Source organism: Gossypium raimondii, chromosome 13 (genome assembly GCF_025698545.1).
Source record: "Gossypium raimondii isolate GPD5lz chromosome 13, ASM2569854v1, whole genome shotgun sequence".
Classification (NCBI taxonomy): Eukaryota; Viridiplantae; Streptophyta; class Magnoliopsida; order Malvales; family Malvaceae; genus Gossypium; species Gossypium raimondii.
Genome location: NC_068577.1, coordinates 54039609 through 54054827, shown reverse-complemented (window position 1 = coordinate 54054827; position 15219 = coordinate 54039609). Strand labels below are relative to the sequence as shown.

The 15219-nt window shown below is 36.4% G+C and overlaps 1 protein-coding gene across 1 annotated transcript; it reads right to left on the bottom strand.

Annotated features, from left to right (window-relative positions):
* Positions 1-742: 742 nt before the first annotated feature.
* LOC105783949 (formin-like protein 13) lies at positions 743-13345 on the bottom strand. The gene is made up of 18 exons (XM_052625909.1): positions 12769-13345; positions 12567-12656; positions 11529-12229; positions 11085-11303; positions 9601-11006; positions 9389-9512; positions 8889-8960; positions 3280-3378; positions 3077-3118; positions 2805-2885; positions 2663-2713; positions 2482-2563; positions 2288-2382; positions 2051-2122; positions 1848-1964; positions 1702-1770; positions 1541-1607; positions 743-1444 (listed from the first exon to the last, which is right to left on the bottom strand). Exons 2-18 carry the CDS (start codon positions 12637-12639, stop codon positions 1275-1277), a joined length of 3540 nt encoding a protein of 1179 aa, XP_052481869.1. The 5' UTR covers positions 12640-12656; positions 12769-13345; the 3' UTR covers positions 743-1274.
* Positions 13346-15219: the final 1874 nt, after the last annotated feature.

Here is a 15219-nt window from a genome sequence, read left to right as displayed (position 1 = left end):
GCAAACGCAAAATTTTTTTATTGGGGTTGAAATTAAATTTTACTTTTTATAATTATAAAATATAATTTTACCATTTGAATAGCCTATATTTTAAATAATTAAATCAAATTTTATTATTTTTAAGAAGACAAAATATAATTTTATTTTTATTAATTTAAAATTTTAAAATTAAATAAAAATTTTTCTATTTTAGGGAGACCAGCGCTGCCAACCCCATGACTACATCCCTATAACAAAATTTAATCACATAAAAATTGAAATTTTAAAATATAAAATTATAAAAATATAAAATTACCCTAGTAAATTACAAATACTAAATCGTACATAATTTCTCAAAATTCAGGTAATTAAAAAAAATGGCCTACACATGAGAAAAGTCTGGCGTAAGGGGCGAGTGCCTGAATCCAGTAGGTACATGAAAAAAGCTGATAAATTGAAAGGTGTCTTTCTATTTTAAAAAGCACGTCACGACAGACATTTCATGCAAACAGCTGCCTACTGCCTTCATATATATGTACAAATTTAAAGGTTTTTTTTTTTTACTCTTATTTTGCCACCGACACCAGTTTCATCCAATCTAAATTTGTAACGTGTTTGGGTGTACTAATTCTTTTTTTGCAACGCGTTTCATGCAAATCCCAAAGTCTAACACCATCGGTATTAGCTGAAATTTTCCGAGAAAGTTATACGTTATGCTGAATATATGTTAACGCACAAGTTTCAACCCACTTGGCCATACAGCTATTTGTAAGAGCCCCATCAATAAATATGGCAGATAATAATCATATAGAGTTTCTACAATTATTTGTTAAGTTCATAAGAAATAAAATTAAAAAGAATAGAATAATAAACAAAATTTTTTGATCAGGGAAACGAAAAATGAGATTCACAATCCCCAGAATCTTTCTTGAAAAACTACTTACTAGTTCTTTGAGTGGATTAGTTTACAAGTTGATCTATAGTAACTGAGTAGTTTAACTTTAACTCCCCATCTCTGCTTCAACAACAAAAAGAAAATGATAAAAAGACCTAAGTCAGTGATTAGTATTAAGGTAATCAAAACTCGGGAAATGGCGGAAAAATGGATCGGTATGTGTTAGTATAAGGCTTGCCTTAGAGAAGCATCGAGTTCGTGGTGAAATGCAGCACTTTTGATATTTACATTTCACTTTTGTTTGATGATGTATCGGTTCTCGACAAGAATTCCTACACCGTCATTGTTCGGTTGCCCCTACCGTCTCTCGGGAAGAGAAGGCAGTTTGCTGATGTTTGAATCATTTGACATTGTTGCTTTTGATAGAAGTTTGTAATATGTTTTTCGATTCATCCTGCATCTTCGACTTGTCATTTTCCGCCGATTTTTTCATTTCTTGTTCAAGCTGCTTGCAGTTCTCGTCGTGAGCTTTGTTAAACATCCTCACAAAATTTAGTAGAGTTGAAGTAACTACAATATCACAAAGAAAGCACATTCCAAGCCTCATAAGCTAGTGAACAAAGAGAGATAATAAAGTTGAAGGTTTTTACTTTTTCGATCAAATACCTTGTTCGAAGGAACATCGAGCTGGATCTTCTCCGAAATAAAGAATCAATGCATCCACGTTTCTACCCTGTCGATACAGAACCCAGGTAAGGACGGTTTGATATGGTGAATGGTTGTAACTTGTAAGAATGCCATTGTTTGCAACAAAGCAAGAGACATACCACCCCGGAATATAATGAAGCCAGGGATCTCACTTCGGCTTCGGCAAAACAAAGGAACTCTTTTAATTTCTGAAAAACAAAAGGACAATCAAAAAGAAATATGTATATGTGTATGTACATGTAGGTGTTTTATATTCTTAAAATACCTCACGAAAGCTATCTGACACAGGTCCATCATTTTCGGAACTCGACAGTTCCTGAACAACTTTCTCCAATCCTTTGCTTATGGCTTGCATTTCCTCTGCCAAAAATTTCAGTTGTATCTAAAGGAAATCCGCATGTTAGCGACAAGATGCTAGCTATAACTTGAATCTTTTAAAACTATTTGCATTAAGAACGAGTAACATACCTTTGCTGCTGGTTCTAAACTCGAAACATCTTTCGAAAAATCAAGTACAACTGGAAGCTTATCAGCAAGCACCTATGATTTATTATTCAGATTATTATGACCAACTCAATATGTTAAGACTTTTTACATCTAGTTACCAGATTAAAATCAAATACATACTTTAAAATCACTGCAAATTTCATATAGGCTTTAAAGTCGAGAAAGAACAGGTTTTGTTATGGTCACAAGAAATCCTACCTTACAAAGGTAATGCATTAGAGTCATCCTGTTGTTCCGTGCACGTGTATCTGTTAGTTTAAGAAGGCTGTCCAACTTAAATCCGATGGCAGAACCTAAAGCAATCGCACGGACATTGGATAATATTTGATGATATGAATGTATGATAGTGCATTAGCATTGTTCCATTACCAGCCAAATCATAGTTAACTCACCTCTTGCGGTTCCTTGATTCAAAGCATTTCCTAACGAAAGAATTGTCTGCATTATTCTCTTCAATTTGACAGAATTTCTGATCTGATAAAAGAAGTTCCGACATTAATGCAATATCAATTGTCGGATAGCGAAAGGCGTTCCGTAAAAAATGAATGCAGGCAAAAATAATGTATAACTTGCCTCCTCTGCTGTAGAGTTTACAATGTTGAGGCTGTGCCTAAGGTCAGAAACCTAAAGGATAGTTTCAAGTCCCGATAAATAACAATGATAAGCAAATAACATTTAGCAACTCTTCAATTTGGATACTGATTCAGGATCAAACCTGGGAGCGAAACTGAATCTTAAAAGAGAATACCCTGAGCTTGGATTCCACTCTCGGGACTTTCATTAGCTCCAAGAAGAACTGTTTCAGAGGTCCATGAAACATATTGATACGAGAGTGTAGCTAATTAGCGAAAAGAAGATATTAAGTAAAACTTCCATTCTCAGCAATGAGCTGCTATGGAAGCTGAACCATAGTGGTTATGTAGTTTGCCATTAAATATCATAGCTCGATTGAATAATTCATTACGGAGGTCATCAAATCCTACATACCTGTTCACATTTTCCCAACTTATCTTTGTCTCCAGTGTAGCCCTGAACAAGGAGTTATGAATGCAGTTAAACTTATGGAAAAGATAATACTAGTATAAGATGTTTTGACTGCACCGTAGGCATATGATTAGAGAGCATCAAGTCTAATGTTAATATGATGAAGAATTTTAAAAATTTATTATTTGAATAATAATTCATTTCACCTTCAGTAGTTCCATCTCCTCTTTGGTAGGACAAAATTTTATGAGGTTGTCAACCTGGTCAACATCTAATGCTGATTCCTCCAAGGCGAGAACCGAACTCTGCAACAGTGTCACTAAATAGCATAAGCTAACATATACGAGATATTGTTAACTGTAGAGAATCTTTGACTATTTTATATTGAGAATCTTTAATTCTTTGATATTATTAAATAGTATTCTTAGAGATTACAGCTGATATTAAATAGTATCTTTAGTTGTTAAATCCTAAATGTATATATAATTGTACATATTTCTAAGAAATATATACTTTGAGAGAGTGTTTTTCCTCAATATTAGAGTATTCATCTCTAATTTTATCATGGTATTAGATTTTTTATCCGATTTTTGAGATTTTTTTATTTAATTTTTTTTCCCACAAACACTAGAAACACAAATTTGGTACTTTTCACCCTATCCTTATTTTTTCTTCTCAGCGCCCCTACCATTGGAGTTGGAATCCATTTGCCGGCGAAACCCCAAACTCCAGTGACCAAAAGATCCGTGCATGGGCCCTACTCGCCTTTGCAAGCTACTGCTGCTCTGTTTCACGCACCGCGCGTGGACTCCACCTGCTGCCGCCGTGTGTTTTCCGATGCCGTTGCTGTGCTCTCTGCTCTCTTTTGATCATTCCCCTTTAAGTGGAGGTGTGTTTTTGGCTAAGTTTTTTGTGTGGGATATATTTGGTGTTTTTTTTTTGGTATTTTTGTTCTAATTGTGCAAGCAGATTTTTTTTGGGGTTTAGTTGTTTTTTTCCCAACATTATGTCTATAGACGAGAAGCTCGTGATTTCAACCGATAATTCCTCATTGCAAATTAGCCTTGTGAAGCTTGATGAATATAATTACTTTGCTTGGTCAAGGTCCTACTTGTTATTTATCAAGTCTCGTGGTTTGCAGGGGTACCTCACCGGTAAATCATCGAAACTTGAACTCATTGATTCAACCTTTAGTCAGTGGGATTCAACTTATTATGGCATGGCTTATCAACTCTATACAACCCCATATTTCCAAAACCTATTTGTTGTTTGATATTGCGGAAAAGATTTGGAATGCTGCTGCTCTCACCTACTCTCTTATTGGGAATGATGCACAAATTTTTGAGATCCATAATAAGGTCCATGGTACAAAACAAGGGGAGCTAATAATTTCTCAATATTTTGCTGAATTAAGTGAGTTGTGGCAGGAACCTCATTATTATCACCGATTTTCAAGCGAATTGTGCCAAGGATGCTGAAAATTTTCAAAAGATGGTGGAAAATGAGCGTGTTTTTAATTTCTTGGCTAAGTTGAATACTGAGTATGATCAGATTCAGTTCAAGTTCTTGGTAAGACTCCGTTCCCTTCTCTTCATATGTCATACTCCTATGTATAGTAAGAGGATAGTCGTCGTGGTGTTATGCTCTATAATCCACATTTAAAGAATGTTGGCCTTATTGCTAACCAGTATAGTCCATCGGGTGGTAAGTCTACCAAGGATCACTTGACGTGTGACTACTGTGGTAAGCCTCGACACACTAAAGATTCGTGCTAGAAGTTGCATGATCGTCCCACTCGTGGTCGTGGTGGAAAATGAGGGGTAATTCTCGATCTTAAGCAAATTTGTTAGACTCTGTGACAATAGAGAATAAGTCCACTTATGCTGGAAGTTTTATCTCGGACGAGATTCAACATCTTCGACGCTTTTTGTCTCAATTGGACTCTACCTCGATTGCCAAGTCTAATCATGCGAACTTAGGTATTGTTTTAACCGCTCTATCTACTTTTGACTCTTGGATTATTGATTCCAGTGTGAGGATCAAACAAAAGCTTATTTAACTATACGACTTGTGCATCTAAAGATAGTGTGCGACTAGCTGATGGCTCCCTTACCTTCATCTCTAGAAAATGTTCTATTGTTTGTACTTCCAATATTACTTTATACTCTGCCCTCTATGTCCCTAAATTTTTTATTAACCTTTTATCTGTTAGTACTATCATTAAAGCCTTAAATTGTTAACTTGAATTCTTTTTTGATCATTGTGTCTTTCAGGACCTCTAGACAGGAAAATCGATTGGCCATAGATTGTGTGATGGCTTATATCTTCTGGATCGATCGGACAGTATATCTCAAGCATTATTTGGAGACAATAAAGATATCAACTCGAAGATAATTCAGTGGCATAGGCAGTTAGGACATCCATCATTTACTATTCTTGCCAAGATGTTTCCTAATTTGTTTTCAAGAATTCAGTTAGACTTTTTAGTTTTTTATGCCCTTGAGTTTGTTAAGCATATAAGAAACAATTATCATTTGCATAATAATAGAAGTACTGTTCCTTTTGAGATTATTCATTCGAATGTTTGGGGCCCTACTCGCATTACTTCTTTATCTGATAATTGTTGGTTTGTTACTTTTATTGACTGTTACACTCAGATGACATAGATATTTTATTAAAATCCAAAAGTGATGTTTTTTCATGTTTTCGTTATTTTCATAAATTGATTACTACTCAGTTGGATGCTAAGGTTAAAATTTTGTGAACTGATAATGGAACCAAGTATAACTTTAATGATTATTTGGAATCATATAGGATTTTGCATTAGACCAATTGTCCAGGTACAAGTGCTCAAAATGGTGTTGCCGAAAGAATAAATCGGCATCTTTTGGAGGTTGCTAGATCACTTATGTTCACTATGAATCTCCCAAAGCCTTATTGGGAGGATGCGATTTTGGTTGCGGCTTATCTCATTAATCGGATGCCTCTTCAGGTCTTTGATTTTAAAAGCCCCATAGAAACTTAACAGGGCAAAACGGATTACCCAATTTCACCAAAGGTCTTTGGTTGTGTTTGCTTCGTTCATATTCGACATGGGAGCAAACTGGATCCTCGCGCAGTCAAATGTGTTTTCATTGGATACTCTTCCACACAACAAGAGTTACAAATGTTATCATCCCCTACCTAGAAAGTATTATGTAAGTATGGATGTAACATTTCGTGAGGATGAATCCTACTTTTCTTCATCACAACCATCTCTTCAGGGGGAGGTTATTGAAAATGAAGAGATGACACCTTATTTTGTTACTCTTTCGAGGGAGAATTTAGTTCTAGCAGAGACTTTGGTTCAAGAGAAGCCTAGTGGACGGTTGTTAGATAGGCCTGATCTACGGACATACACTAGAAAAGGCAAGAAAGAAGATACCATCATACAATCTACTTTATGCCTTGACTGTTCACTGTCAAGTGAGTCTTCTTTACCTCAAGCTGCTACTGATTTAGAATTACCAATAGCCCAACGAAAAGGTGTTAGAACTTGCACTTTATATCCTATCTCTGACTTTATCTCTTATGATTCCTTATGCCCATCCTATAGAGCTTTTGCTTTGTCTTTGTTCTCTATATCTGTTCCACAGGATTAGAGAGAGGCCATCACTAATCCAAGATGAAAGAAGGCTATGATTGAAGAAATGAGGGCTTTAGCAAAAAATAAGGCGTGAGAACTAGTTAATCCTCCTAATGGGCAGAAATTAGTTGGTTGTAAAAGGGTGTTCACTATCAAGTATAAGGCTAATGGTTCAACTGAAAGACTTAAAGCTAGATTAGTAGCGCAAGGATTCACTTAGACATATAGAGTGGATTATCAAGAAACATTTGCTCCAATTGCTAAATTGAACACATTAGGATCCTTTTATCATGTGCAACAAATCTCAATTGAGACTTACAGTAGTTTGATGTAAGAGTGCCTTCTTACATGAAGACCTAGAAGAAAAAGTGTATATGAAAGTTCCTCTAGGATTCAAGGATAAAGATACTTAAGGGAAAGTATGTAAACTGAAAAAGGCCTTATATGGACTAAAGCAATCTCCCAGAGTCTGGTTTGATAGATTTAGTACGGTCATGATGTCCTTTGGCCATCTACAAAGTAATGTTGGTCATACCCTTTTTATAAAACATCACAAGGGTAAGATTACTCTCCTTATAGTTTATGTTGATGACATAATTATGACAGGAGATGACAAGGAAGAAATGGCCCGACTTAAAAACAATTGGCCTAGGAATTCGAAATCAAAGACTTGGGAAAGTTACAATATTTCCTCGAAATAGAAGTGACCAGATTGAAAGATAGAATTTTTATTTCCCAAAGAAAGTATGTCTTAGATCTTCTGACAGAGATTGGCATGTTAGGTTGCAAATCAGCAGAATCACCTATTGAGAGTAATCACAAGTTACAAGCAGAGATCGGTGAAATGATGAATAAAGGGAGATATCAAAAACTCGTCGGACGTTTAATTTATCTCGCTCATACTCGACCTGATATAGCCTATGCTGTTAGTTTGGTAAGCCAATTTATGCATGATCCTCTCAAAGCTCATATGCAGGCAGTATTGTGAATTTTGTGCTATATGAAGTCTATACCGACTAAAGGTATTCTCTTATAAAAAAAATAATCATCTCAAGATAGAAGTATTTACAGATGCAGATTGGGCTGGCTCTCTTGATGACAGAATGTCTATAATGGGTTAGTGTACTATTGTGAGAGGAAACTTAGTCACTTGGAGGAGCAAGAAACAAAGTGTTCTGGCTCGATCAAGTGCAGAGGCTGAGTATTGGAAGAGTTGAAGTTTTTGAATGAAAATGGATCAACCATGTACTATGACAACAAGGTGGCCATGAGCATAGCTCAAAATCCAGTACAACATGATAGAACCAAACACATCGAAATAGATCGTCATTTTATCAAGGAAAAAGTAGCTAATGGTGTCTTTAAGTCTATCTTACCTAGCATCCGAAAAACAGTTGGCTGATGTTTTTACTAAAGGGCTCAACTATAAGACTTATCATAATCTTCTTTGCAAGTTAGGCATATGAGACATCTATGCACCAACTTGAGGGGGAGTGTTGAGAATCTTTGATTATTTGATATTATTAAATAGTATCTTTAGAGATTACAATTGATATTTTTAGAGATTCTAATTAAGAGATATTATTTTCTTAGTTGTTAAATCCTACATGTATATATAGTTGTACATATTTATAAGAAATATATACTTTGAGAGAGTTTTTTCCTCAATACAGAGTATTCATCTCTAATTGCATCATTAACCATATCCACACAGCACAACCGTTTCCTTTTTGGAAAGATGCATTTGTGCGTGCAATTTGATATTTAAGCTTATTGAGTGGACATCCATATTATTAAAGACTAATATGAATATCCATATTGTTTGAGTACATCCTATACTAATATAACAGCAGTTCCCTTGGTATCCTGAAATTACAGCACGCTTTTCTCCTTAAGGATCATATGAGCTAAGCTTTTCACTGTCCATCAGAACTTAGTGACATTTGAAACAATCTAAAACATTGGACAGTATGAAGGCCAGAGTTCTTACATGTACATTTGTTAAAAATAAAGAGAAAGAGGTGTTAAGATGAATAAGCAACAAATCGGTAATATGGAAAAATCACTCTACTGCTAGGATGTGAGTTTGCAGTTGATTTTAGGATTAAAACTATCCAAACATAAGGTTTTAGAGCAACAATTTTAGGTAAGTAAATAATTGCATGCTGTAAATAATACCATTCAACCTACCATTAACTCAGGCAAGGGCACTTTCACTTTTGAAAGCATGATTTCACAATTATATGCACGTCTGTGGTCAATCTGCAAGAAGGAACAAGTACTAATAAAAAGCATACTCTATATATAACGACTAGGTTCATGAAATGACAATCATCATCAAACAGCTGATGGTATAAACTATAAATTCTTCGTTCATGTGTGAGCATGAATCAGACTGAAAGCATTTCTTATCTGCACCATACCAAGTTTCCAATTCATGTATGAGTATCTATCATTGCTTATCTGCACCAAGTTTCCAATTTGGAGCAGTATTAAAATGCTTTGTATTTTCTATGGCAATGAAGCAGATAAGCAATGACAAACAGGTGGATAAAAACTGCACTTAGTATTTAATAAAGGATGAATTTATATAACAGTTAAACTGCTTAGTATGTAAGGTTATAACTACAGATGGATGGTAACATCTATGAAACAAGAAAATGAACCTTAATTCTTAAAAAATGCATTACCAGTTGCACTATTTCAGTTTTTGGTCCTTTTGCTGTACGTGAACCTTGTTTATTACCACGATCCGTATTAGGAGCAGCTGCTGAGAATAGATTCTCTAGCTCTGATATGTCAATCTCAGGAGTCCTACAAAGAGTGTTAACTGCTCCATAAGACTTAAAAGGACACCACAAATTTCAAAAGAAAAATCCAAACTTAGCAGAGCGGCACATACTTGGAAGCTTCACCCGTTTTTTGTGCTTCAGCCCATAGGCTTCCCTGCACAGCTCTGGATAACTTCAACCAATGCAATGGTTTTAGTTTCTTGTCATTCTTTGAATTACTAGAACGTGAAAGAAGTCTGTTCTTTGAATTTGCAGAAGAAAGCAAAGGTGGTGGTGCAGGAGCTGAAGGTCCACCACCCGTCTTCTTACCAAAAGGAGCAGGGGGTGGCGGGGGTGCTGATGATGAACCAGTTGTGAGTGGGGGTGGTGGGGGTGGGGGTGCTGATGATGAACCAGTAGTGGGTGGCGGTGGTGGGGGTGGGGGTGCTGATGATGAACCAGTTGAGGGTGAGGGTGAGGGTGAGAGTGGGGGTGCTGCTTGGTTTGCTGATGATACATCAGTTGGGGTTGGTGGTGGCGGCGGCGGGGTTGGGGGTACTAATGATGAAGCAGCTGGACTTGCTTCTTGCTTGGAATGAGGAGGAGGTGATGGATGAGAAGGAGGAGCAGCCGTAGAAGCTACATCTTCCTTAAAAGCTGAAACTTGAGGAGGTGAAGGGGCAGCAACAGGAGACTCAGCTATAACCGGTGATGGAGGAGGAACTGCAGGAGGTCCATCTTTACCAACTTCAGTTTTACTCAAGGGAGATGCAGGAGAAGGTGTTCGTGCTGCTGGAGTTGTTGCTCTCTGAGCTAAACTTTCCTCCAAAGATGCCGATGCTTCTGTAGTTATGTCGTTGATAGTTTGATTCTCTTTAACAGGTAGGGTTGGAGGTGGAGATGTAGCGGGAGAGATCACTCTAACCTCAGGGTCCTCCTTGGCAGGTGATGTTTTAGAAAGTGGAGATTTAGTAGGGATCACTTGGTCCTCCTTGCCAGCCAGTGCTAAAGGAGCTGTCACGGTTGAAGCTGCTGCCGAAGCTGGAGAGGACATAGAAGTGGAAACCTCTGAAGGCTGATCTTTGGCTATCTCAGCAGACTGTGGGGCATCAGGTTGACTGGATGATGCAATTTGAGAGTCCTGGGGCTTAGCCTCCTTATGTGCTTCAGAATCAAGAGATGACTTTTCTGAGGGTGCTGAAACCAGAGTCTTCAGACCCATAGTTGTCGGACTCCTCGGGCTACCTGGTAATGATGACAGTTTTTTTTCATCCGAAAGCTTTCTAGGACTTAATCTCCCAAACCGAGGGCTGTCAACACTGCTATTCCGCTCACTGTCGGACTTTTCTTGGGATGATGCACCCATTTGTTGAAGCATATTATATGCAGCATCTGACCTGGGATCCAACCAGTCAACATTACTAAACATTTCTTGAACTTTGGCAAATGCTTCTATAGGAAGTCCTTCTTTCTCTTCAAAGCAAAAATTATCCATGGAAGTAATGGAAGCAGCAGCATCCATTTCCGAAAAAAGAATCTTCACCAACAAGGTAACCTTTTATTAGGGCCAAAAAAAAAAAGGAGGGAAAAAATTGCAAGCAAATGATATATATACCTCAGCTCTAAATTCTTTTGGAAACTGATCCTTAGCATCCCACAATACATCAATTTCATCACGATTGAGCATCAAAATGTTTGATCTAATAAAAGCTGAGTTAAACACAACCCTGAATATCATCTTCTCTCTTTCCTTCTCACTCAAGTTGACACACTCAACCACAATATCACCTTGAACATGGCAATTTATGTCAATTTTAACAAGCGCACACTCTTTCTGCAATAAAAATAGTAAGATGTTAAGCAATCACTTGCTCTGGAGTAGAATCCAACAGCAGGCACATACGAAAGAAGATGTGACAATATGAGCAAGCATATAAAACAACACGTTGACACGAGTCCATACATAGTAAGTAGATTTATTTTAAAAGAATAATGACTTTTCATGATATTAGAGCAGAACTCCCCAAGTTGAATTTCAAGAGCAAGGCCATGATATTACCTGCTTATAATACCGGACATATTTGCTTCTTTTGGGGGTTGAGTACAAAAGTTTTGGAACTTTATCAGCAACAAGAAAAGGATCCTGTCCAAATATTCTAAATACAGGACGGCAACCTCCCTCTCCATCAACGTTTGGAATTTGTCTAAGAATTACACAATCCAAGGTTAGAGCTCGGTCCAAAGGAGGCCACGCAGCAGCCACATTCCTCCTTGAGACATACTGCAGATACCTCAATTGTGAAGGCACTGGATTCAGGGATGACAGCAACTGCAAACGCTCACTCGGAGCTTGCTTGTATATCATGTCCAATGTCTTCTGCTCGCCGCTATACTGCTTCCTATATATAAGCAATGCAGCCAACATGAAAGCCAAAACCGGCCAACCACCCCGCTCGCAATGCATTAGTAACAAATTGTTCTGATCAAGCGAAAGCCAACTTTCGCATGATCTCAAGAAATGGTGGAGCACCTCCATTGCGATTAATGGACACCCTTCATACTGACAAGGGTAATCCATTATTGTCATATCGTACTCGGATAGTAATTCGGCCATATAGCTTTTGCTTTCTCCTTCGCGGAAATTAAAGACCAAGAATGAAGCGTCCGGGAAGTGACCGTGAAGATTATTAACTATTCCATTTACATGGACTTTGTAGTTTTCTTCTTCCCAAGCATCAATAGTGAAGCAGCAATCAAAAACTATTTGCCACCATAGCACACATTTTGTCAGCTACTATTTCAAGTCATAAAATTACCCTATATGCTCTTACACTTTAAACAGAGAATTCAAAATGCAAACTTCGAATTTTGTTCCCAAATTTTCTAACCAACCAAACAGAACCCAGAATCTAAAAAGCAGCAATCTTTTCAAAATTCATATCTAAATCACCTAAATACTAATCATTTCCTGAGTGACCAATTTTTCCAGAATCAAATATATACATTGAATTTCTATTTTTCGCAATCCATAATTCCAATTATATATATAAAGAGGAAAGAACATGAAATGAAACAAAGGGAAGAGGAGAAAACACACCATGAACACGTTCACAGATCTCCAGAAGGCCATCAGGTGGCTTCTTGTAAAAGAGTTTACGAAACAAACCCATGCCTTTGCCCCAGAATTCTTTGAAAGTTGAAACACAAGAACAAAAATCAGACTCGAAAAACAGCTAAAAAAAAAACAATACAAAACAAAGACAAAAGAAGAAAGCAAAACCAAAAAAAAAAAACCAGACCTTGTCCTTGAAATAAGGAGTTCGTTGAAAGGGCATTGTAAATTCAATCAAGGCTTCAACTTTGCAGCTGACAAGTAAGAGAGAAGCTATTATGTCACCCTTTAATGACGTGGGCACCATCTCTCCCCGACATCTACTACTACACATTTTATCCTGTTTTTACGATGTATTTTTAAGTTTTTTATTTAGTTATATGAACCGATTATTATGTAAACAACATTATTGGATTTGGGAATTTTGGGAAAAAACCCGAAAAGGCAAGTTTCTCCCTTTATAAATTCTTCACTTTCCCTTTTCACTTCCATCAATGTATGCTTACAGGATGTAGGTGGAAGAACAAATGACCTTCATTCATATAGCCATCAATGCTTTGAATTGAAGGAGCTCTGCTGTTGGAAATACTGTAATGGGCTAATGGCTTATGCTATTGAGGATCATGTATTAGTTCATGAACCTCTAAAAGCTTTAAACTTCATAAACACCATTGCCGGAATCCATCTTTGTTTAGAATACTTAATGGTGGAGAGAAGACCAATCTTTTAGTCCATCACCGTACCAGAAATATTGATAGGAGGATTTTATTTTATTTATCAATTATTCTAATCGTTCTCTCTTCCATGATTAGGTTGCACAGGGATTCAAGTGTTGGCATGCTGTCGATGGTTTGATATCTGTGAAACCGCTTAGCCTCATCATCACGATTTATCTTTCCATTATCATGTGGGAGACAAAAATGCTTACACTCTGCCTTCGGAAATTCAGTGCTGAGAACAAGTTTTGCAGGAAATATATGTCTATTCATTTTAGGCTTTAGGATATAAATGTGAATTTGGAAAGAATTTTTTTTTCTTTTTTAGATAAAAAAATATTTCGAAAAAATCAATTAATCTCTCGTTTTTCATTCAATTTAGTTTGATTAATAATTTTAACTATGTTGACAGTTAAAAACTAACACTGATATAATTATAACGACTGATATAATTATTGGTGGATGTTGTGTTAGCTAAAGTTCATTTTAAATTAGTTTTAAAATATATTTTTTATTTTTATTAATGTGGATCGTCACATTAGCATTTATTGACTGACATGGTGCTGTCACGTTAGTATTGCCGTTAGTTTTTAATGGTCAACTTTGATCAAAGTGTTACTCTAGTCAAAATTATCAAAGGCAATATTGTTTGAACTAGACTGCACCGGTTGGATCAAGAATGGTTGGATATTGGTGTGAAGGGTGGCTTTGAACCAATTGGATCAAGAACTGTACGGACCGATTGAATCTAGTTTTTGAATTTTTATATTGTTTTAATCTAATTGATCGAACTGATCAAATTGATGAACTAACGGTGACTTGAAAGGTTCAATCATCGTTCCAATCTAAACAACACCAGCTGAATTGAATAAAAAATTTGAGAGAAACTTAATTGATTTTTTTTTAAAATTAAGGAACTTTTACACCATTAAACCGATATAGTTTGGATGATGCGTTTAACTACCCTCCATTCATACACTAAATGCTTAGAAATGAATGAAGTTTAACCTGCAAAATAGATTTGTTTTTCTTTGAAAACAGACAAAAATAAAAATTATATTGCAAAGGATAGAGAAAATAGTTTTAGATGGAGATTGTACCGATGGTAATAGATGGAGAGCAGATGCGAAAATACCTTACAGAGCAAGGGATGGAGAAAGTCGAGAGGAGAAGATCACTTACTATAGGATCATGAGAGTTACATAAAGTTGATTTCCATAAGGAATGTGTCCTACTCTGATCAGTGAATTTATTATTTGGTATCTCTTTTATTAGATTAATTATAAGACATGATGTGATTGAGTTATAACGTATATTAATAACGAATAATAGTTATTTTATCGAAGTGGTTGAATGATGTTTTCTCAATCCAAGTGAGATGTGTGTTAGGCGAAGGGCTTGCATGGGCCACTATCATTTAGTACCTCCCTTGTTAGGTCGGTTATAAGACCTGATGGGCTGCAAGTATGTTGGCTTGGCAAAGTTTGGTGGAGGGCCATGCGAAGTATGTCTAAGACACCTAAAAATCAAAGTTTCTCAAACATGATACTCAAGGATATAGATCTTTAATCTTTGTTAACAATGTCAAGGTTTCATTGGCAATTGCACATATTACACTCAAACCCGAGCACTCAATGGCCCATACCCTTAATCTATTGACATGTCATTTTATCATATTTAGACTTCTTGAATTAGGCCAATGAAACCTCAGCAATGCTAGCAAAAGGTTAAGATATTGAAAATTTGAATGTTCATGTTCAAGTTCCACATATACATATTCGAGCCAGAAGCATTGTCACTCATATTATCCATAATAACTTTTCACATTGCTAGTACTCGAATCATAGTAGTTGCAATCCAAAAGCATTCTCCCACCGATTATGGATGAAAAAAAAATGCTAGAATCTTTAGAAACCAACCTT

Coding starts and splice junctions, on each gene's coding strand:
- LOC105783949 (XM_052625909.1), bottom strand. CDS start 12,639: ATGGGTTTGTTTCGTAAACTCTTTTACAAGAAGCCACCTGATGGCCTT. Junction 2,714..2,804: donor AGATTCAGTTTCGCTCCCAG/GTTTGATCCTGA, acceptor ACTATCCTTTAG/GTTTCTGACCTTAGGCACAG. Junction 1,445..1,540: donor TCGATGTTCCTTCGAACAAG/GTATTTGATCGA, acceptor GTGATATTGTAG/TTACTTCAACTCTACTAAAT.